The sequence below is a fragment of the Phaethon aethereus genome (assembly GCF_964289735.1).
Source record: "Phaethon aethereus genome assembly, chromosome: 20".
Lineage (NCBI taxonomy): Eukaryota > Metazoa > Chordata > Aves > Phaethontiformes > Phaethontidae > Phaethon > Phaethon aethereus.
The window spans coordinates 2,196,167-2,219,024 of NC_138596.1; the positions used below are offsets into that span (position 1 = coordinate 2,196,167).

Sequence of the window (22,858 nt, forward strand, 5' to 3'; positions counted from 1 at the left end):
GCTTGTGTTTAGTAGTACCTTCCAGTGTGTTCTAGCACTTGGAAATGGGCAGTTTGGAAATCAGTCTACTACTAGCTGAGATTTTAGACTCAGCAGAAATCAGCATCAGTAGTTCTTCAAACAGCGAATTCTGGCAGTGCGAGCTCCTGAGTGGATCTGAGGCCCCTCTAAATTATGAGACAGGAGTGAAAAACACTCTTGGTGTCCTTGTTCAAGAGAAAACAGCTGCTGGAGAGGACTGGAAGATGAGAAATTACTGTTTGCTCCCTGTGTGCAGCACCTTTCCCATGCGCTTCGGTGGTACAAGACTGGGAACCAACCGTGCTGGGAAGAACAAGCCCAGCACAGCCTGAACCCGGCTGCTGGGGTCCCTTCGTAGGGCTGAACCCAGCAGGAAATAGCTCGGAAATAGTTTGTCACTGCCACGTACAAAGGTGAGAACTTGTCTTGCCAAACTGTGGCCACCTGGGTATGATGAGGCTATTCCAGGCCAGCCATTTAGGTTCCCTCTGTCATCAGTAGAGATAGACACATCCAGAGAGGATTCATCCTACTCATCTTGGACGCTCTTTAGTCAAAGGCCAAATTCAAAGCTAGCTGTTGTAGGCACAGAGCTGCAGACAGGCTTTAGAGCCATCTCTGAAGCTTTTCTTTTTTTCTCCTGGAGGCCATGATGATCTCTATGGCCACATCTTCTGGTTTTGGCTTGCAGTTCTCCCAAGCTGTGCTATTTTTGTGTGACCTGCTGAGCTCCACATAGCCATCAAGTCCTGAGAAGCGTCTGGTTCACAGGGTGCTGGCTGTCTGTGGGACAGACAACTGTCTGTGCTGCCCCAGCCCATACCTTTCCTCCAGCACTGGGGCAGGAGCTGACATGGTGCTTGGGCATTTCTGTGTGACTTTCCTTGTCCACCCTCCATCCCTTTCCTTCTTCCCTCTTGTTATTTTTTACATTCTGATTTCTGCACTCAAGCAGTTACAAATGATGTGACTGGCTATGTGGCAGCACAATAAGTGTGACTTAGAACATGGTGTGAGCTTTGCTTAAAGCAAATGGGCACTTAAATTATGGTGTTTGGTCTGTACCTGGTCAAATGAGGTAATGGTGCTGTTTGTGTTGCATTTATTATATTGCTGTGACATTGACCATTGTCATGACTTGCTTATGTGTCATTTTGAGAAGATGAGAGACACTTAGCACAACTGCTCTTTTGTCAAAAGACAAAATCCTTATGCAAAGTCTTAGCTTACTACCTTTCACTGGAGGTGGTAGCCCATCCCCGCTGGGCAGTGAGCTCTGCGCTGGTGGCAGGGCATGAGAGCTCCTTTGTCCCTGTGCTCTGCTGCAGGCATCTCCCTCCCTGCTTTTGATCCTTCTTTGCTGGGCTTTCGGATCAAATGGAAAGCCACGGCATTTGAAAATAACTTAGTGATGTCTGGGGTTGCTCTCATTTCTTTTTTGCTTTGACAGCAGGCTCTGGTCCTCACCTAGCCATGTATGATTGCTGTTTCAGTGCTTTCTCCCCATCCTTTCCCTTAGCCCTGGCCACGTTACAGAGGGAGATCGCAGGGTGTTTTGGTGGGAGGTAGCCTGTGCCTTGGCGGATCCCCTCCTGGTTTGCCAGGCTCTGTTGGTAGGCTCTGAAGGGGGTGATGAGGGTGTGGACCATAATGTGTGCTTGTCCTCTGCCGTCTGAGGGCTCCAGTACAGCAGGCAGCTTTTAAACCTCCAGCTGAGAAGTCACCTGGGAGATAATTCCAAGCTGCTGTTCTCCTGCCAGGATCTCCTCAGCAACTTGCAGCTCTGTTCAGTGACTGGTCCAGCATGGGGACCCAGTGGAAGGATCTCCTCTAGCCCAGGATCCTCTACCCACATAGCACAGCTGTTCTGGGCAGACACCTGGGTCATGGTCAGGGTACATCATGTACCACCAAACAGTGCTCTGCTATGTTTCTCATCACCTCCTCCAGGAAGCTGGTTAAAGTTAAAGCCTTAATGTTCATGACACTTTCCTTTCTAAGGTCTGGTGGGAAGAGAGTCTTCTCTAGTGCTGAACTCTCTGCAGTTTTCTTTGTGAGTCCTGCTTTGAGAGTCTCCGGGGCACCCTAGCAAATCACCTGCATAGATTAACATCCACCAGGTCTGTCTTCAAACTTTGTGGTAAGAAGAGAATCATAGAATCATTAACGTTGGAAAAGACCTCCTAAGATTATCAAGTCCAACTGTCAACCCAACATCACCATGCCCCTTAAACCATGTCCCGAAGTACCACGTCTACATGTTTTTTGAACACCTCCAGTGATGGTGACTCCACCACCTCCCCAGGCAGCCTGTTCCAATGTTTGACCACTCTTTCAGTAAATTTTTCCTAATACCAGTCTAAACCTCCCCTGGCGCAACTTGAGGCCGTTACGTCTCGTCCTATCGCTGGTTACTTGGGAGAAGAGACCAACACCCACCGCGCCACAATGCCCTTTCAGGTAGCTGTAGAGAGCGATGAGGGCTCCCCTCAGCCTCCTCTTCTCCAGACCGAACACCCCAAGTTCCCTCAGCCACTCCTCATCAGACTTGTTCTCCAGACCCCTCACCAGCTCCGTTGCCCTTCTCTGGACACGCTCCAGCACCTCAATGTCCTTCTTGTAGTGAGGGGCCCAACACTGAACACAGCATTCAAGGTGCGGCCTCACCAGTGCTGAGCACAGGGGCACGATCACTTCCCTACTCCTGCTGGCCATGCTGTTGCTGTTACAGGCCAGGATGCTGTTGGCCACCTGGGCACACTGTGTAAGAGTACACTTAAGCCATGAGCCACCAGCTCATAGGAATGTCTACAAAGCCTCCCTCCGCATGGCTACAAGAAGTCTCTGCTCCATGGTACTTGGATGGTGGGAATCAGTGTGTTTGCATCGAATGTCACTACATCCCCTCCATTTCAGGGGGGAAGGACTACCTCGAATGCACATGCAGCTGGAGAGCGCTTGGTTGAAACGTGTCTTCTGATTGCCAGACCCTCCTGCTGAGATGTGGGCTGCCTTTTCTCTCCAGTACTTTCCTTTTGTTTGCTCGCTGTCCAGGATGCCAGAAAATCACAGAACCTTGTTGTCACCCCCTCCCAGCCTTGGCCAGGGTGCTGACACAGAGCACAAGAGGTGGCTGAAGCAGGAGCGGTCCTGGGAATTTTAAGGTCTTTTTTGGGGTTGCTTGCATTGTTGCATGGCTGGGCACAGTGCTGCTGGGCAGCATCCACTGATCATTAGTTTCCCCTCCTGCATGTGTGTTTGGCTCTTTTCCCAAGAAGGCCTTTAGTTGTTTTTCAGGCTCAGAGCCATCTTTTCTGATGGAATCCAGCAGGGACAATGGCCAGTAGCAAATCCTTAGGAAAGAGAATAAAAACAGGGCAAGCCTCAGTGATTCTAACCCTGATTTAGCTTCTGGGCGTCCAGTGATCTCTGGCTGAGGGATTTCCTGAGCCAATGCTTTTACCTTTGGGTTTAAGAAGCTGTGGTATATCTTTCTGTTGTGAATACATCCAATTGTTTTGGTATCCATGGCAGCTCACAGCTATGATTTGTGCAGTTTAATTATGTTGGGTGGAAAAAATATAGCCTTTTGTTACAAATCCTTGAGCTAATGACATCTGATGCTCTTGCACGCATGTATGAACTAGCATAGTGATGGTCCCTTTTATATCCTCTCTTCCTTTACTAACAAATCCTAACATTCAATTTTGCCTTTTTACTACCACTCTGAGGATTCTTGAGCAAACACCCTCTGGTCCTGGCAACCTTTCATTTATGGATTTGTTCTGTTTTCTTTTTGCCTGACATTTCAATATGAGACAGAGCCTCTAACCTATCTTTCTGTAAAGCTATCTTCCAGGATGGGAACCTCCTGAGGGTCTTTGTGTAGTGAATGCAGACACAAAAAATTCACATAACTGCTGATATGACCTTGTGTTCCTTTAGGTGTTATCATGGCTTTCCGCTGAAATTGCCAGCATTTAAGCCCTTTGCTATTTTCCTTGTTTCCAAACAGGAAATTAAGTGTGCTCGTGTGTGTGAGCGCACATGCTCTTCTGGCAGCAGTGTGGATGTGTAGGGAGAGATTATTTTCACCCTGTTTTAGGCGTTTATCTTAAGGTTGTGTGACTAGTTCCAGAGTGCCCACTTGGCTACTTGGAGTAGACAGCTGGTGCAGACAGAGGTGTGCATTGGGTGGATAAGCCCTGCTTGGGGAGCCTGGCTGGACTATCCAGGTTTGTTGTAGACGCAGCTTCAGTACTTGTTAATATTGTAAGGAAAGTGAAGGATCGATGGCAGAGAGATTACTTTGCATTGGACTTGTTTAAGAGCAGTTAAGAGAGTATGTCTGTACAGTAGTCATGGCAGCTGAGCTCCTAAAAGCTGAATTACATTAATAGCTTTAGAGATGGTACAGGTAGTCAGACAATCGTTAGTTTTTCACTAAGCCTCTGATGGGTCAGAGTAGGGCTGAGGTCAGGACACTCTTAAGGGCATGGAAGATTGTCATTACCTTGTGATGGGTTAGGCAATATTAGCAAGTCTGCAGCACAGAGAAGTCCTGTCTTTGGAGGACTCTCATCTTCTCTCTTTGCTTTGTCTTTCAGAAATGTAGATGGCAGCTGCTGTCTTTGAAGGAGTCGCACCCATCTGACCCTGCGCAGCGCCTACGATTGCTACCATGATCTTCTGCATGCTGCTGTTGGCCTCACTGCTTGAGCCATCTGGCACCGAAGTCAACCCTGGTAGGGAGCTGCCATGCTGGGAGAGGACTCTGATCTCCCACCTTTCATATGCTTGTTCTCAGCCTTTCTTTGTCATGGTCAATGCATATGAATGTGATGGACATAAATATAATCACTAATTGAATGTCCTCCTCTGGATTGAGATGGCCAATCTTCCTTGACAGCTGTACTGGAGGGGGACATCTCTCCTGACAGTCCCAGGAGGGCTCAGGCACATGGATATATTCCTTTCTCTGCTTACCCAGGGGGTCTGTACTCTCAGCAGGCCTGTCTTGAGCTCTGATTATCTCTTGTCATGTGGCCTGCAGAGCAAACCTGGCTCTAGACTGGCTTAGAGATACAATGCTCACTGTGGAAAGCAAATTACCGGTCAGCAAAGCATAAGCCATAGCTCTCCAGCCAGCAAGAGGGATTCTGGAGAGAGAAGTGTGGAAGGAAAGGTAGAAAACCCTACATGGCACAAAGCTAGGGTAGAGACAGGGATGATATGAACCTACGAGTGTCTGTGGAGGGCATGACCTCTTAATACTACAGCATTTGGCAAGTTATAATCATGATGGAGACGAGTTAGATAATGGTCTGCAATATATTGCAAAAAATCCCCATAATGAGGTGGTTTGAGCTGGAAACAGTCTGTGAAATAAATGAGTCTAATTCTTTTCCAGTTTGGCTGAAGGTGTGGTGAGGCAGTAGTGCTACCCTGAGGGCCTTCGTTCGCTCTGCTGGGTCTGGCTCTGTTTGGAGCCTTTTGTGTCTGGCTCTGACCCTGCTCTGGCCTGTGGATCTCTGCAGAGGTTTGAGGGTTTGCTGCAACGAGCCAGATGTGAAGTGAGTCCTGTGGTGGAGCTCAGCAGACACTCCAGTGCTCCCCCATTACACAGCCATTCCCTGCACTGTACACCCCCCACACATCCAGCTTTGAACTTGGGTTACCATCTGGTTCTGTTGGTTGAAACCTAGTGGAAGAAGAGGGAAGATGGCAGCTAGAGGGTCAGTCACACACAGATTCCTTTTGGTGGTGGTAAGAACAGAAATTAGAACACTCGAAGGTGCAGGAATAGCTTCCCTACCACCAGATCCTGGGAGGTGGGATGGGCTCTGAGCACAGGGCTGTGGTCCGTCCCGCCTCCAGTAATCTTTTTCCACCAAGAAATAGGCATGTAGCTTTGCTCACACTTCTCGGTTCTGCCTGTGACTTCCTGAAGCAGCTTTGCTTTCTCAGCTCCCACCGCTGCTCAGCTGCCTCGCTGCCCCAAGGGGCTGTGCCCTCCTGTTCCCAGCCAGGCTCCAGCACACCCAGAGCCCAGCTGATGCTCCTTGGCTGTGGTGCCCACAGGCTCCATTGATTATCGTGACCTCCTCCTCTGCTCCAGGAGTGGTCTGAAGCACCTCCTGCTTTCTAAAGCAAAGGGGCTGCTTTGTGGATGATTTCAGACCTATGTAGGAAGGATCCTGTGGCATCCTTTTGCCTAGCATCAGTTGTTTGACCTCACTAACAGAGGTGAGCTGTGACACTTTTCTGAGCCTCAGTGTATGCTGTCTGCATGGCAGGTGAGTGTGTCTGTGCGTGCATAGTAAAGGGTCAGGGATATCTGAGCAGGAGTCCTGGTGGCACCTAAGCAGAACCCAAGGATGGTTTTGCTCCAGAGGATGTGCATTTTGGTGAGAGCCTCATGCTGCTTGTTTTGGTGATAGCCATGGCTACCTGTAAAGCGCATCCCTTGATGCCAGGGACACTCTGGCTTCCATCTTGTCCTGGTTTCAGCTGGGATAGAGTTAATTTTCTTCCTAATAGCTGGTATAGTACTGTGTTTTGAATTTATTATAAGAATAATGTTGATAACACTGATGTTTTTAGTTGTTGCTAAGTAGTTGTAGTGCTTGTACTAAGTCAAGGACTTTTCAGCTTCCCATGCTCTGCCAGCGGGGAGGTGGACAAGGAGCTGGGAGGGGACACAGCCAGCACAGCTGACCCAGGCTGGCGAAAGGGATATTCCCTGCCATGTAACATCATGCTCAGTGTATCAATTGGAGTTGGCTGGTGGGCAGGAGTCACTGCTTAGGGACGGGCCATCGATCACCAGGTGGTGAGCAATTGTTGCATTGTGCATCACTTTTTTTTGTTTATTATTTTTGTTGTTGTTATATTTCCTCTTTCTCTGCTGTCCTGTTAAACTTTTTACCTCAACCCATAAGGTCTTTTTTTCTCCGGTTCTCTTCCCAATCCCACTTGGGGAGGGGACAGGGAGTGAGCGGCTGCATGGTGCTTAGTTGCCAGCTGGGGCTGAACCATGACACATCTGCCAGCCCTGGGTTTGTGAACAAATGAGTTTTGTTAAGGATTGCAATAAAACCCAACTAGCTAGCTCTCAGTCTGGTATTGCTGTAGGGTGTGCACTTGACCTTTAAATAAGGTGTGGCCAGACAGGACTCCCACTGCAGAAACACAAAACAACTTTCTGCTTTCAGATGATGACCCCATCCTTTTGGAAAAATCTTCAGATGTTTACCCATAGTTCAGCAACATACTAGCTTTCCAGCAATAGATCAGATGGTACTGGTCTGTGGCGGGACAGGTAAGAGTGAAGACAGTTGAGGCTAGTTTGGCTCACTAAGCTGGCTGTTCAGTATCAGAGCAGGGTTAGAGCTCTCGGTTGGCTTTCAGCAGCCACAATCATCATGCTTGATCCCAGCCAGACACCAGCTGCCTCCCAGTGAATTCTTCTGTAAACCTCTTCTGTAATTCTTCTGTAAAATTCATCTTTAAGGCCTCTTAAGAAACCATATGTTCTGGGTGAGACCAGAGGCCTATCCAGCTTGGTGTCCTGACTCCAGCAGGGTCCCAGAAGAGTGCACAGATGGGCAAGCACACAGCAGTGCATTACCCCAGGTGTGCGCTCAGTTCGCTGCGGTCTGCTGCTGAGGAGCTTTCTGAGCTAGCACTTGTATGTTTGCCTGTGGTAGCTGTGAGGCTGTCTAGCTGATTTTTGAACCCATGTGAACCTTTGGCATTTGGATTGTTTTAATAGATTAAGGATGCATATGTTGTTTTTGAGCTGTGCTGTCTGATCTTTCGATGCCTCCTGGTTCTGGTGTTTTGAGAGACAGGGAATAATTGTTCAGGATATAAATGACCTTTGTCATACTCCACTTCAGTAATCTCTTTTGCAGTGATGAGGCTGTTATCTTTCCTTTTGCATCATCTGTATTGCCGTCTCTGCCTTTTGATGGGCGAAGGAAGGAGTAAGAGCTCTAGTCCGTATCTGACTGGCATCTGACCGTGAATACAGACAGTGGTGTAATGGTGTTTTCTAGTTTGTTTTGTATGTATTCCAATAATTAGCTTTTTTCCATCTTAAACAATCTGGTATTATCAGCAAACATTGTCACCTCACCACCCATCTCCTTTACAAGGTTATTTAGGAATATATAGAACATCACACATTCATCCATGCTGTGCCTGACAACAGCTACAGCCAAACCCAATTGAAACAACCTCTGCTTGCAAACGTTGCTCAACTGCAATCTGTCAGGTAGTTACTCGCCTCTGGTGGTTTGTTCTGTGCGGTGGTAACAACCAGGTGGGTTTCATGCTTCTGTCTTGTAGCTTCTGAACCTGGTGAACAGCTTTATCCAGCTTTGGTACAAGGGTAGCAGTCCTGAGGTAGAGAAATGAGGAAGACTGCCAAGGCAGTGGCCTTGCTGAGGCAGGCAGAGCTGCCGATCCGGCAGCAGGCAGCGCAGCAGTGAGGGTGCCAGCCGACACGCGTGCCGCTCGAGTGACTGGGGCATGTGCTGGCGCTTGCCTGTGTCCCTGCAGGCAGGGCAGGAGCGGAGGCTGTTGTGATGGGGCTGCTGTGAGCTCAGAGGACAAAGACCAAAAATCTATAGGAAAGGGCATTTCCTTTTTTTCTGGGACTTGGCAATGACTATGTTTTTGTCTTTTAATTGTTTCATGATTTAATCCTGTGTAACTTTCTTTTTAATCTACTGTTGATGTCAGTCTGACAAAAATATCTTGCTTGCCTGTTTTGAATACTGAGCCTTAATGAACACATTAAGACTTTGACTTTTCTGAATCATCTTTAATATTTCAAGATGTGTTTAAAAACTTGTGTCAGGGGAGAGAGCCTGGCCAGCTTGGATTTACATCTGCACTGTCTTTGGTGTATTGAGCTTGTAGAGCTCCATGACTTGAGTCAGTTGTGTCAGCAGAGGCACCATGTTTGAGAGTCCTCTCATGCCTGGAGAGAAATGCTTGCTCCACTTCAGGCTAGAGGCAGGGAACAGACCAGCATGGGGCAATGTGGATGGTCAGGGGCTTGGGCTCAAATGTGAGCTCTCACCTGCAGTGACAGGACAGAGCAGATGTTTCCATAAACTAGTTTAGTCATCTGTAATAGAAGCTGTTTAACTTCTCTTGTTACTGGACTAGTGAAAACAATAATAGTTGTTCTTATTTGAATGCAAGTCAAGTATCCAGTTTATTCGAGAGGAAGAAAAATCTTTAACAAATTCTTCCTTTTTATGTCGCATCATTATTGGTAAATAATTTTTCATTGTAAAATAGGTCCATGCAACCAGTAACACTAGTATGGTTTTGGCTTTCATGTTCTTAAAATGTTTCTTTGTAGAGTTTTTTGTCTTTCTAGGACTCTGCTGAACGATACTCTTGAGTGTATTTCATTACTTATTTCAGTTTATGGTAATTATTTCATACTCTTTATTTGCATTCTGTATTTTATCATTACCATATTTATTCCCTAGGCATTGATAGCCTTTTAATTAAACTTGTCTGGCAATTTAGAAAGAATTGGTACTGATTTTTTTACTTGCTTTTGTTCCCATTTTCAGCTATATGCCGTTACCCTTTGGGTATGCATGAAGGCACAATACGGGATGAAGACATCACTGCTTCGAGCCAGTGGTATGATTCCACAGGACCCCAGTATGCACGGTAGGTTAATCTCTGACAAAAAAATGTAATCCTTTTTTCTTTTAGGTGTCTAGTATGTGATTGAGGAAGAAGTGCCCTCACCCTTAAAGCAACCTTAAGTTTGCTTAGCTTGTTTACTGCTTCCATATTAAATCTAATTAGTGCATAGTGAAAGACCAAGAGGCAGTGGTCGTGATCACAAGCTGTAATACAGCAAATTCTGAATCAATCAACCCCAGCCCCCAAAAATATCATTCCCCATGAGAATGAAGTGGTGGAGCTCTCGGACAGGTACCCAGAGATGTGATAATGTCTCAGAGTTTGGAGATTTTCGGGACATGGCTGTACAAGTCCTTGAGCAACAAACTGTAGTTTTGGAATTAGCCCTACTGTGAGCAGGAGATTGGGCTAGGGACTTCCAGAGGTTGCTTCCTACCCTGGTCTTCCTATAGTTCTGCAAATAAATCTCTAATGGATTTGTGACTTAAGGTCAGTTTAGGGACAGTGCCCCTGGGATTCTTGTAGAGTGCTTTAAACTAAATCATAGGAAATCATTTACAAGGATGAACTTTTCAACAGCATCGTATTGAGGAAATGGGCTGTGTCCACTTGGACTCAAACCTGAAAATTGCAGAGTTAAGCAATTGTTAAAAAGCAGCTAAAGGATTTTCTTTCAATGTCAAGCAGTACTACAGTCTTTCTCATAAACTTGTTTTTTTGTATTTTTGTCATTTCATTTTTCTTAAATATTATTAATATTAACTATTAACTGATTATTCGTAACCAAATGTAAGCTTCCTTAGAATTGTTTATAACGATAATATCGAACGTTCCTACAGTTTTGGTGTGAGTCAGATATGAATTTCAGATTAACTATGATACTTATATGTTTATGATGAATTTACACAGTCCAAAATCAGAAAAGTCTCCTAATGCTTGAATATTTTTTTTTTCTTAGTCTGCAGTAGAGCAAAGATGCTAAGTGTCATGTCTTTTAATGGAGTTTGAACAAGCCTGTGAGCCTGCAAGCTGAGAGACTTATTTTGTTCTATGGGTCTGTCTTATCTCCAGTTCTGCAAATACTGCAAATACTTCAGGCATCACTTACCATCTGTTACCATCATCTCTTTGCCAGGGCAGCTGGATGTCCACAGGGTGAAGACATGAAGGCACCCTCTAACTGACTTCATTTTGTTAGAGGTCATAGTTGTTGTATGCAGATGTCTGTCCATGTCATTTCAGAGTCACCCCTCCTGCCTTTATTATAACTTCTTTTACTTGGCACTTCACCATAAGAAAGTCTGGCAAAAACAGCTAACCAATCCAAGACAAAAACCTTTTCTAGCCTGTGCCTTGGCCTTCAGTGTCTCCTTCAAGGTACCACCTTCCTTGATGCACAGGGGTTGACACTCACCGATCCCATCAGTTAAAGGTGGGATAGCTGTCCAAAAGACAAGGGCACTTCAAGGGCTTGCTGTTTGCTAAGAAATCCCTGTTGCTAAAAAGCTCACATAGTCTTTTTGTGTCTGGATAAATTTTTCACGTTGAAAACTCTCACCACCTTGTGGCTTGCACAGCTGAGCCTACAGAAGCCGAGGTGAGCAGCGGCTCCACCTGCCGATTGCTACGGCATTCTGCTCGGCATGCAATCTCCAAGGATAAAAGCCTTCCTCTTTGCAGCTGGTACCACAGTGGTCAGCTCTGAAGCAGAGGCCTTCACATCAAACACCTAGCAGTGTCCTGCACGAGCAACTCTGCTGAATGAAGGAAAGGTGAAAGATGTGTTGAGATGACCCAGAATAATTTGTAGCTTTGCTGAGCTTTTCTTTCTAAAATGTATTTTTAAGACCTCTCCCCTTTGTGTTTGTTAGAGCTGTAGGAAGTGGTCAAGCAGAGATTCAGGCCTTACTGTATGGGGTTTAGGAGAAGTGAGTATGTACTTTACCAGCAAGGTGCTAAGATGCATGCAGTATGCAATTACCTACTGAGTAGCATAGCTGTTTCTGATCAATATGAAAGTATATGTCTGGCAAAGAAATTACTTACAACAGTTAATGAAAGATATCTGAAACTGAGGGAGTTGTTATGAATAGGGCAAAACTTGCTACAGGACTGTTGTAAGTCTCAATCGACCGTCACCCCAAAGGGGAGAGGTATTTGGTAGCCAGCTGTCAGATCCCACTTGCTGATTTGGTTTCTTTCTGCCAATTCTCAAAGTTTCAAGGTGTTTCTTCAGTTTCTGGAAAGGCTGGATCCTTGGAAGTGACACTTCTTAATATATATGATTTTCCCCTCAGGTTACAAAGGGAAGAGGGGGATGGGGCCTGGTGTCCGGCTGGCTTATTGCAACCAGAAGATGTACAGTTCCTTCAAATTGACCTGCACAAGCTCTTTTTCATCACTTTGATTGGGACTCAGGGACGGCATGCCCGTGCCACAGGCAAAGAATTTGCCCGTGCTTACCGAATTGACTATAGCCGCAATGGAGAACGCTGGATCTCCTGGAAAGATCGTCAGGGCAGGAAGGTGAGTATAGTAGGAACTGAATTGTGGAACACATAGAAGTCAAGTTGTAGAGGAGTAAAAGGCACGTCCTCTACACACTGCTGAGTGCATCCTACTGTATCCTGAAGTGCATCCTACTGTATCCTGACTCTCCTCTCTCAGGCATTCAGCATCCTCTGCCTTGGTCCTGTGTTTGCTGTGACATAGGACTGTTATTACCCTCGCTTGATCCCCCAAATCCCAGCTATTGCCATGACTGAAAACTGTGGCTATTCACTAGCTTTGTGTCTATGTGCAAAACATGTGAATGTTCCTTTACCAGACAGACTTGCTTCTAAATTGGAAACTGTAAAACAGATGCCTGCTTTGTGATCTTAAGAAAAGGGAGGAGGGTAGGAGGGAATGGAGATGAGTTTATGGATGTCTGATAGTGTTCGTGTAGGGAGCAATGAGGAGGAAGGAGGTTAGAGGGTAGGAAATGAGCTGAGCACACACCCTCAAAAGAAGCTTCTCTGCTCACCACAGTTGTCTCCTGCTACCTCCAGACTTGAGCACACAGCTCAGCACAGGCTGTGCTCTGGTCATGTTCATAAGCCTTTATTAAACTTCCCCTGGGAAGGAATCCCCTTCTCTCATCTGCACTCATCTGACCTGATCACCGTGCCTCAGGCTGGCTTGTGGAGTCTGAAGACCTAAGGCAGACTAGAAAGGTACTGGGTGTGGTGTTGTTTTCTAGCACTGGGGGTGCTTTGAAAGTCAGTGGGGTCTGTATTGCAGTATTAGGCAACAGCTTCTAGCTTGTTAATGTATTATTTGCTTGTGCAGCGCTTTGATCAGCTATTTGGCCATTACCATCATTTTGCCCATCCCTCACATTTTGGTGTGTGTGCTACAAACACTGTTTGGAGGATGGGAGGGGAAGTTTAAACTCCATAGGGCTAAATGTTCTTTATCGGTACTTTCTTAGGTAAAGTCATCTTTAGCATCTTGAATTATGCCAGAATTCAACTGGTTACACTGTCCACAAGCAGCTAAATACCTCTTGTCTCCCAGTCCTGTGCAGAGCAATGTTCTTTGGCACTCCAGACTGTGTTCCTGTCAGGTGTTAGGATTTAGTATGGGTCAGTTTTTGCAAGATCTCCCTTTTAGGCCATAAGAAGGTAACGAGCATATATCCAGCTGTGATGCTATGATTTGAGCAATCCTCTCCTGTATATGTGGAAGTCTACATCTGTTCTGTCAGTGTGTGTACCTGTTCCCCATCGCATGAGATCAAAAAGTTTTCTTTCCTGGTATCCTTAGAGAAGATGCTTCTGCCTGCTGTTCTGGACATGACATACACAATGGGGTGCAATTCTGCCATTTCAGCTTCTCTAAGAAGTGACTTTCCATAAAACATATTTTTACAGATGTGTCACCAGTAAGGGGTGAATCTGTATTTGAGAAGCACTGCTGGCCAAATAATTTGGTAAAAATCTCATGTAAAATCATTCAAGCCTTGGAATGAGGTGCAGATGGAGGTCCAAAATCCTAATCTACTTATTTGTACACATTAGGAAAACCACCTCCAGTCATGCAGTTGATAGATGCCCAGTCACTGATATTTCAGAGTGCAACTATGGGAGCCTATCTTGGCATGTCTCTGTCCAGGGACATCACACGAATGGCTTCCATCAAAAATAAAAAACAATAAAACAAAAAAGCCAACAACAAAAAACACCAAATCGCAGCCCTTCACTGGGCTGCTGTTTCAGATCTCACAGGATGTTGGGTCATGAGACCTGTAGCATATTCTGCTTCTTGATGGAAATGTCACTGCTAGCTCTCATTTGCTGAGTAGAGGCAAAGGGTCAGGTTGCTGTCCCCCTGTCCCTGACACCTGTTAAGGATGGTGCTCTCCATTGGCACTGATGTTGCATGGTGCAATGCTGTTGAGTCCTGGTCCCTCATCAACTTCTGGTATTGGCTGCCTGCAGTTGTTTGCCAGCAGCACTACTTCATTCTTGATGCTGGGAACAGTAGTTGGCATCAGTAGTGGCCAGGACTGGAAACTGATGTTGGGTTTGTTCCACATAACAGCTGATTCACTTTGGGGTTTTTGGCCCTTGAGAAACTGTGCTCAATAGCAGCAACCCCACCTTGTGGAGGTGCTATGCGAAGTGCATCATCTCTTGGTTCTCACAAGGTGTCACAGAATCACAGAATCATTAAGGTTGGAAAAGACCTCTAAGATCATAAAGTCCAACGGTCAGCCCAACACCACTGTGCTGACTGAACCATGTCCCAAAGTGCCACGTCTACACGTTTTTTGAACACCTCCAGTGATGGTGACACCACCATCTCCCTGGGCAGCCTGTTCCAATGCTTGACCACTCTCTCAGTAAATAAATGTTTCCTAATATCCAACCTAAACCTCCCCTGGTGCAACTTGAGGCCATTTTCTCTGGTCCTATTGCTGGTTACTTGGGAGAAGAGGCTGACACCCACCTCATCACAACTCCCTTTCAGGGAGTTGTAGAGAGCGATAAGGCCTCCCCTCAGCCTCCTCTTCTCCAGACTTCTCCAGAACCCCAGTTCCCTGAGCTGCTCCTCATCAGATTTGTTCTCTAGACCCCTCACCAGTGTTATTGCCCTTCTCTGGACATGTTCCAGCACCTCAATGTCCTTCCTGTAGCGAGGGGCAAAAAAGTCAGCTCTTCCACTATGAAGCTGGTGCAAAGGTACCTTTTTCTGAGGGCAATGTCTGAAGCTTTCTTCCTCTTCCCCTGTCTAGACTGTGTCCATCTAGGACTTTTTGGTTTGATAGATCTGCCACCTTAGAGATTCCCTGGCAAGCGATCAACTCTGGAGGATCTATCCAACTTCGTGTTGAAGACATGGGATATTCTGCCATATGGTATCTCCTTTTGGGTTTTATCTCCTATCAACAAGGTCTTGTGGAGCCAGCTTAGGTGGCTTCCAGGTCTCCTGTCTTGGGACATCTGACAGGTGAAAGGCTGTCACTTGGTTCCTGAAGACAAGGATTATTTATGTGTCCCTACTTCATTGGAAGAAGTCATGGGTGTTTCTTCTAAGCAGAGAGATATTAAGGGGCTGCAGATTAAAAGCCTGTTGAGGAGCTGAAGAAGATGAGGAAGCAAGCTTACGTTTTGTCTTTCCTTCTATTTTCTTTGGTCAGCTGCTGGGACTGTGCTCCTTTGTAGAGCTGTCCAGCCTGGTGCAGTCCAGAAGACCACCAGATGTGGCTTCAGGGAGATGCTGTCTTCTGAGTGTCTTCCTTTTGTGGTACAATAAAGTCTTTCACTTCTCAATGGACTCTCCAGCCACACTCACTCTCTAGAGATCTGTCTTGCTGCCATGAAGAGGAAGCCACCTTTCTGCTCCCTTTGTGGCCTCCCTTGTCTTTTAAATTGCCTGTATGCCAACAACTGCAGTCTACGTGGTCTTTTGACTAACCTCAACCTCCGATTCATCCTTCCCTTCAATAGCATCTTTGAACAGGAGCCCTCACACTTGTAATTCAGATTTTTGATATCAAAAGTGTTCTTATTTTGTTTCTATAGGTCCAAACCCTTAAAAAAAAAAATCTCAAGCGCTTTGTGCCCACTGCTGGGGTATCAACAGCTTCTACTGCTTCCTCACACTGTCAAAAGAAATAGTGGACTGTTACACTATTTTGAAACTGAGGGGAAAGGGAGGGTGGAAGTCCTTGCTATATGAGCCTGCACTTCAGCAGGATGGGGTGATGTGGCAATGCTGAACACTTCAGTTCGAGACATCTGCTGTGCAGCTGCTTGCACCTTCATTCCTCAGACACTGCAGCACCTCTGGAATTTTTCTGGCTCATAGGAAAAGGATATCAGGACCCTCCGCCAGGTAACTAGTGATGAGGGCAAGTGCTCAGTTACCTGCTGTTAGTGCATGTGGAGACTCACTTGAAGAGAGGTTACGTACTAGTAACTGGAGCTCTCTATCAACGTATAGTCCATGTGTACATTCGTCTGCCACTTGCCTTTCTCCTCTGCCTCAGAGTACTGCCTGCTGAGGGTATGCAGTGGACAGGAGGTGAAATGGCAACCCCCTTCACCCTGTAAACCACATAGAGGTAGGAGGAGTGAAGCAGTAGCAGCTAATCATCTGCAGATACTGCATGGGAAATCTCCACAGCCTGAAATGATAGGGTACAAGTACACCACTGTTCATATTAACTCACAAGAGGGAGAAGTTACTGATAAGGAGCTCTCCTCTCCAGGTGATCCAAGGCAACATTGATACTTATGACGTGGTCTTGAAAGATCTTCGGCCTCCCATCATTGCACGTTTTATCCGGGTGATTCCTGTGACAGAGATGCCAATGACTGTCTGTATGAGGGTGGAGCTCTATGGATGTGTCTGGTATGGTAAGTAGCAATTTCCATGCCTGTCACTGGAAAGTAGTCCTTACACAACACTGACTGGGACTTACCTGCGTCCCCACGTATGCAGAGGGAATGCCAGGCCCACGGAACTGCTTCTATTGGTCCACATCATAAATAAAAGGATCATATGGACAGAGATGATGGAAGGCTGCTGCTGCTGTATTTCTGAGGTATATGGCCTTCTTTTTTTAGATGGTTTGGCATCCTATAGCATCCCTGAAGGAGGGACAATAGCGGCTCCTGGCTTCCCCATCGTTTATCTGAATGACTCGACCTATGATGGCTACCAGGAGCGCAGGTGGGAGAAGTCGTCCTGTTCTCTCTCGGTCACTGTGCAAATTACCTCTTTTTCCTACTTACCCTGTCTCTAGTATCTTGTATCCCAAACATTTCTTTGAGACCTTCAGAGCTGCAAGCTAGTCTACTAGTTCTCCCAAGCATGGCGGCTTCATTGTTCCAGGCCCTTTGACGTGTTGTTAGTTGCTCTTTAAAGGAGGGCATGGGCTCAAGAAGCATCAGACTCGTTTCTACCAGCTGGCAAAGGCTGGCAGGGAAGAAATAATTTTTTTGTTATTGGAAGTTGTTGTTTTTCTTTAAAGAGAAGAGTGTGTCCTTATACAGTTAAGTGCTGTCCTTGTTCATAGCTTCCATCTTTACATGATGTAATGACACAGTCCTGATGTGTCTGATTGCCTTATTAAAGCCTTCATTGCTCTTGGTCTCTAATTGTGACCATATTCATTGCACTGATTTCTTTGTTGGTTCATGTATAGCCTTAAGCTGTTGTTGATACTGCAGATCATAAGGTGCTGCTACTCTTCTGTTGCCCCGGATTGGAGTGGGAGAGCTGGCTGGACCTTCTACCTGCGCAGTCCCAGTGTCCCTGGAGCAGATGAAGGTCCTTCCCCTCTTCATTGCCTTTGCTGTTTCTGGAGTTTGATATCTGAAATGCATTCTCCAGCAGACTGCATCTTAAACTGTTGCAGGAGGTCTCCAGGGTAAACTGGGCATCCATGACAGTGCGCAACACCTGAACTCTAGGCCTGCACTTGATACCTGTGAGCTTCTGGACAGATTTGAGATATTGTTTTTGAAAACAAAGCTCTGATGGACTTGAAACAACTTGGAAAACTGCATCACTCCCTGTGAAAAGCTCCAGGTCAGCAGAGGCACCACTGCCAATGCGGTATGAGAGGAAGGTGTACTCACTGTAAAGATTTCTTGGGTATGATGCTTTTCCAATTTGGAGTCAAAAAACCTAAGTAACTGGATTGTGACAGCTCGTTAAAAGGTCTGCTAATTTTTCACATCGCTGAGATTAGGTAGGGTGGCATGTTACTGACAATTTGAGGTGTCTCTGGTTTACATACTAATTCACTCTTGTGGGATGAGAGTTCATTAAGAGCCAGTATTTGAAATGTTAAATAACTGGCTGAACTCTCATTTAGTGTGACCACTTTCTTTGCTGTAAATATGGATCTGAATGTGTTTCAAAGGCTTGAAACCTCAGACAAACTTGGGTATGGGTATCCTCTTGAGGGAGCATATCCCTGCCTGTGCAAGAATGTGCCTAATAAGTGATCTGACGGTGTCTTTTCAGTGACCTGGTGTCATTTATTGACTTAAGGTGCTTTCATTATATCTCCTGTTTCAGTTGTCATTAACTTCCTGAAAATTTTTACTGTTGCTTAAGAATGTTTATGCTTGGAGGTGATTTTTGTAAACTTACTTGTGTTCTATTGTGCTGGATGTTAAAATAACGGGGTGGAAAGTACATTCTTTATGCTTGTAGGATGTTGCAAGATAATGGGTAACAATATCTTTATATGTTAATATCTGATGTTTTCAAGCTGCATTGATATAGTAGGGATTGGATATTAAAAAAAGGCGGGGGGGGAGCGGCAGGGTCTTTTATGTGCAGAAAGATGTAAGCATTGGACTTAGCTGTCCAGCACCAATTTAGGAAGCTGGGTCTGCTGGGGAGTGTCAGGGAGCTACAGATGCAGGCACGAGACCCAACGTGCTAAGCAAGGAGTCTTTCAAACACCTCTAGGTCATGTACCTGACTGGCCTAGAAGCAGGAGTCTGCCTCTTCCAGCTGCTAATCCTGTTCTGGAGTTCCAAGGCATGCCTACCTGTGCAAATCCTAGTGACAGGAGGGCTCACCTGGAATGGACTTGGGGACCTTCAGTGTATGTAGCGGCAGCCCAGCCCGGGTTATAAAGACTGCCTAGAGGTAGTGTGAATGAAATGGGTCCAGGGAGCAAGTTCAGGCACCAATACAGCTGAACTGTTTGCCCTTTCCCTGCTTATAGCAAAAGGGACATGCCAGGGATAGCTCCCAGAAGGCAGGTGGGTCAGGAGTGTACCACATCCAGCATCTTCTATTCCACGATAGTGCTGGAAAATTGTATAGTGGGCTCTGCACTGTTCGATAGGAAGTGGAACGAGGCAGGGTCCTAGGTGAAGAGTCTGATCAGCCTTGGAAACGGAGCCAATAACGCTCTCCTCTAGCACGAGGAATAGTGTCAGAAATTATCCCAGTTAGAACTGGCTGTGGCTGGGTGAGCTGCTCATGGTCTCACTGCTCTTTTTCCTGCTTTTCTGTGCCTGCCTACAAAACTTTCCTCACTGGTTCCCCCAGGGTAGCATGGAGCAGTGTTCTTCCCATGCAGCTGCATGGTGAAATGCTGCAATTAAAGCTCTCTGTTTGGAGAGCGTACAGTGTCATTTTCTGTAGTCTGTTTTCGTTCTCAAGAGACTCTTCTTGTAGCTTGGCTTTGCTGTCAGTGCTTGATCTCAATGCAAAAACTTCTGCCTTCTCCCAAGCAGGGAGAGGTTTTACAAGCCCAGCCTGAACAAACTAAAGGTGATGTTGCATAAGAACAGGGAAGGAGTTCTTGTCTGGGAGAGCTTAAGAGTGTAAACAAACTAATGTTTTCCTAGTATCAGTTGAAGGGCCGTGTGCTTTCACATTTGAGCTCTCCTGGCTGATATTCTGCCTAACTGTTGGTTCTTCCTTGCTAGGCACTTGTATGGCGGTCTGGGCCAGCTGACAGATGGTGTGCTAGGACTGGACGACTTCACACAGAGCCACCAGTACCGCGTGTGGCCAGGCTATGACTACGTTGGCTGGAAGAACGACAGCTTCAGCACGGGATCTGTCGAAATGGAGTTCCAGTTTGACCGACCGCGGAACTTCACTTCCATGAAGGTAGTCAGCGTTGTCCTTCTGCAGCAGCCTGGGACAGGCTTTGGGTCTGGATGCTTCCAGATTACCCCTTTGGGTCCTCTTCCCAGTGCAGGAGGTTATAAGGTGCCCAGCAGCAGAGCCCACCAGGCAGATTTTTAGCAGATGTCCCAAGTTTGCCATCGTAGAAAGGCGAAGCAGGAGAGCACTTGTCTTTCCAGAGTTCAGATACTCTCAGTATTTGCCTTAAAGGAATTAAAAGCAGACACCTGAAACAGTGGTTAGGCAGCCCCCATTGGCAACTGAAATGGATTTGGGATGTAGGCTACTTACTGTCTAGGGCCCGCCTGACCCTTGAGGTGAAGGAATGTGGCTGTGCTTCCATTTTGACTAAAATTTTCTTTGGATGCCTCAATCTATGCTTGTGCTGTGAGAAATTACTTAAACACACAGAAACAGGATGAGCTGAACTTTTTGAGTCTGTAGTAAACAGTAGAATCTTTAAAAAGGATTGGTGGCTTTTCTTGTAGAGATTTCAAATGAAGAAGAACCCACCACATCCTTAAGTAAATTGTTTTGGTGGTTACTTACCCTAGTTTTATTTTTCTATTTTTAACTTGCAACCGTTGGCTCCTAGCCTGCTTTTGCTGGCAAAAATGAGAGTCCTGCCTTCTCAGAAATTTTCCTTCTGTAGAAGCAGAAATGCTTCTACACTGTGATTAAGCCACTCTCTTAATCTTTGCTTCAGTAAACTAAGTTGGCTGAACTTCTCAATGCCTTCCCTGTGAGATCCAGGGTCATTTTTGTAGCTATCTCCCAGTCTTTCATTTGTTTGCCAGTACTCTTCTGGAGGTAGAGAAACTGGAACTGGATGCAAGCTTTCCGTCATACTGCATAAAAGAATGGTAGCAATTTTCTGCTTTTGGACAGTTTTTCCTTGTTTATGAATCTTGTGATCATACTAGTCCTCCTAGCCAACGGATAGGGAGCCAGTTCGCTAAGACTTTTGTATCATGCTAAAAGTCAGTTCAAAGTTATTGGTGTCCAGGATGAAAGTCTGGACTGGATGCAGAAAGCATCGCTTACATTTTATTTCTGAGTTTACTATCCTGAAATGAGTCAGTCCCAAAAAGCTGTTCAGTTCAGATAATTTGAGGACACTTCAGGGGTTTTTTTTCCTACTTAATTTATTTTATTTCTACTGATTCTGCTGTCTTTTTCAGATCATTGAAAAAGGTAGCAAATAACCTTGAGCTAGGATACGTTCCTGCTAGAGAAACACCTACAGAAGAATGATTTGTGCCTTAAAATTTGTGAGACTTACTAGTTGACAATTTTTAATCAAATCAATATAGCTTGTAAGTTCAAACGCCTTATAAAATTCTGTGATGTAAACACAGCCATGCTGACCAACCGAACACAGAAGCTCATAAAAATAGCTACTTCATTTAGCATTTTACTATAAAGCTGTATTGATTAACATAAATTATTCTTCATTCTTTTTTGAATGTTGCCTGTTTCAGCTTTACATTTATTTTGTACAGGCTGGGTGGTCTGCAAATACTTTTTTTGTATCTTCATACCTGTTAGCTTTATTCCAGTTTTCTGAGCTTTCCCAGTATCCAAGAAAATGTTAAAAATAAATGTTAGCAACTATGCAACTGCATTGCAAATTACTTAGGCTTACGCATTATAAAATTGGACACTAGTAGGGGTTGTTTGGAATAGAAAGTGTCTCTGTATCAGTCCAAGATGCAAACTTATCCAACTGCTGTCCAAATACGGCACAAATTGTGTATTGCAGGCGTCAGGCTTTCCTACTTTCTTATGGATGACTATTTCTCCTTATTGAATAATGTTGTCTAAGCTTCATCTGTTCCTAATTATATGCAAATAGCCTTCTTTTGTCTTCTTACTGCTCATCAGGCCTGTCATCCTCATTACTGCTTCAGCGCTATTCACTGTAAGACCTCACAGAGGCCAAGCAATTAATAGGGTTCAAAGCTGCACATAGTTTGGAAACTGTTGTTGTCACAGTTGCTAATACTCCACCGTCATTAGGAAGTAATTTCTAGAGTCACCAGGGAGGGTTGGACCACCGTGGCTATGAAAACAGAGTAGACTGAGGAATACTGAAGACTTTAAGGGTCACCTTAGTCCTTCTGGTTCCTGGTCGCTGGCCACAGTGCCAAGATACTGTGGTCCAGATCTTCAGGACTGCGTGGCAGAACTTAAACTATCAGATTTGCATTGAAGACAGTGGAACAGCATAAAGGATCCTTACGAGCCTTGTCCCCCTTTGCAAGGCCTGCTTCCTTGGAAGTGCTGGAGGCCTGGGAGAGTGCCGGGTGTTTGGTGCTGATGAGTCTGCAGTGCTGCAACCCAGGAAGATGGAGATGTCACTCTTACGCTGGAGCCTCTTGGTTTGGGTGCAGCCCAAGAGCAGGAAGGGAGAAAGTTGCTACCAGTTCTCGGGAGGGTAAAACAAACCTCCCAAATACAGAGGTGTGAAGTCAGCCTGAAAGCAGTTTGTGAACCGCTTAGTCTGAAAGTGGACTATGTGGAGCTGTAGCTTAGCGGTGAGAGAGGATGTCCTTGTTTTAGTGCGACGTTAGCTTGGCAGTGTAGTGATTGCAGTTTAAATTCCAGCATCATAAGCTAAACTGGTGGGGTCACTGCAGCAGGGACAACCTGATGATGAGCCACCAGGAGAGGTTGATGGATGCAGGCTTACATGGTGGTTTTCTTAAAACTTAGATCCTCAGTTGTCTTTGTGGTGCGATCACAGCAGAAGAGCTGCCTGTATGTCAGAGGAATATCTTCTTGAGCTTGTATCTTTTTTTTTTTTTAAAAAATTAGCATAGGCTGCAGATATTGAAGGCTTTCTAAAAGAGACTGGAGCCCAGGTGTGGTTTTTCTCTCCCCTCGGGATACATGTTCAAGGAGAATTGGTCTGTGAGGCTTTTGATTAGTACAGGGTTTGTTTGATTGATTTTTATATGGGCCTTTTGAAGAGCCTGCCAAAATTTGACATAAATTTACA

The 22,858-nt window shown here is 45.6% G+C and overlaps 1 protein-coding gene across 1 annotated transcript in view; it reads left to right on the forward strand.

The window, feature by feature from the left end:
* Positions 1-4,702: 4,702 nt before the first annotated feature.
* The window catches only part of DDR2 (discoidin domain receptor tyrosine kinase 2), a gene marked incomplete at both ends in the record, with an annotated part of 31,589 nt that continues 13,433 nt past the window's right edge, over positions 4,703-22,858 (forward strand). Inside the window, 6 exons of the mRNA XM_082008989.1 lie at positions 4,703-4,766; positions 9,621-9,723; positions 12,000-12,228; positions 16,460-16,607; positions 16,818-16,923; positions 19,653-19,839. Coding sequence (XP_081865115.1) covers positions 4,703-4,766; positions 9,621-9,723; positions 12,000-12,228; positions 16,460-16,607; positions 16,818-16,923; positions 19,653-19,839 — 837 coding nt within the window. The remainder of the gene's footprint in view (positions 4,767-9,620; positions 9,724-11,999; positions 12,229-16,459; positions 16,608-16,817; positions 16,924-19,652; positions 19,840-22,858) is intronic.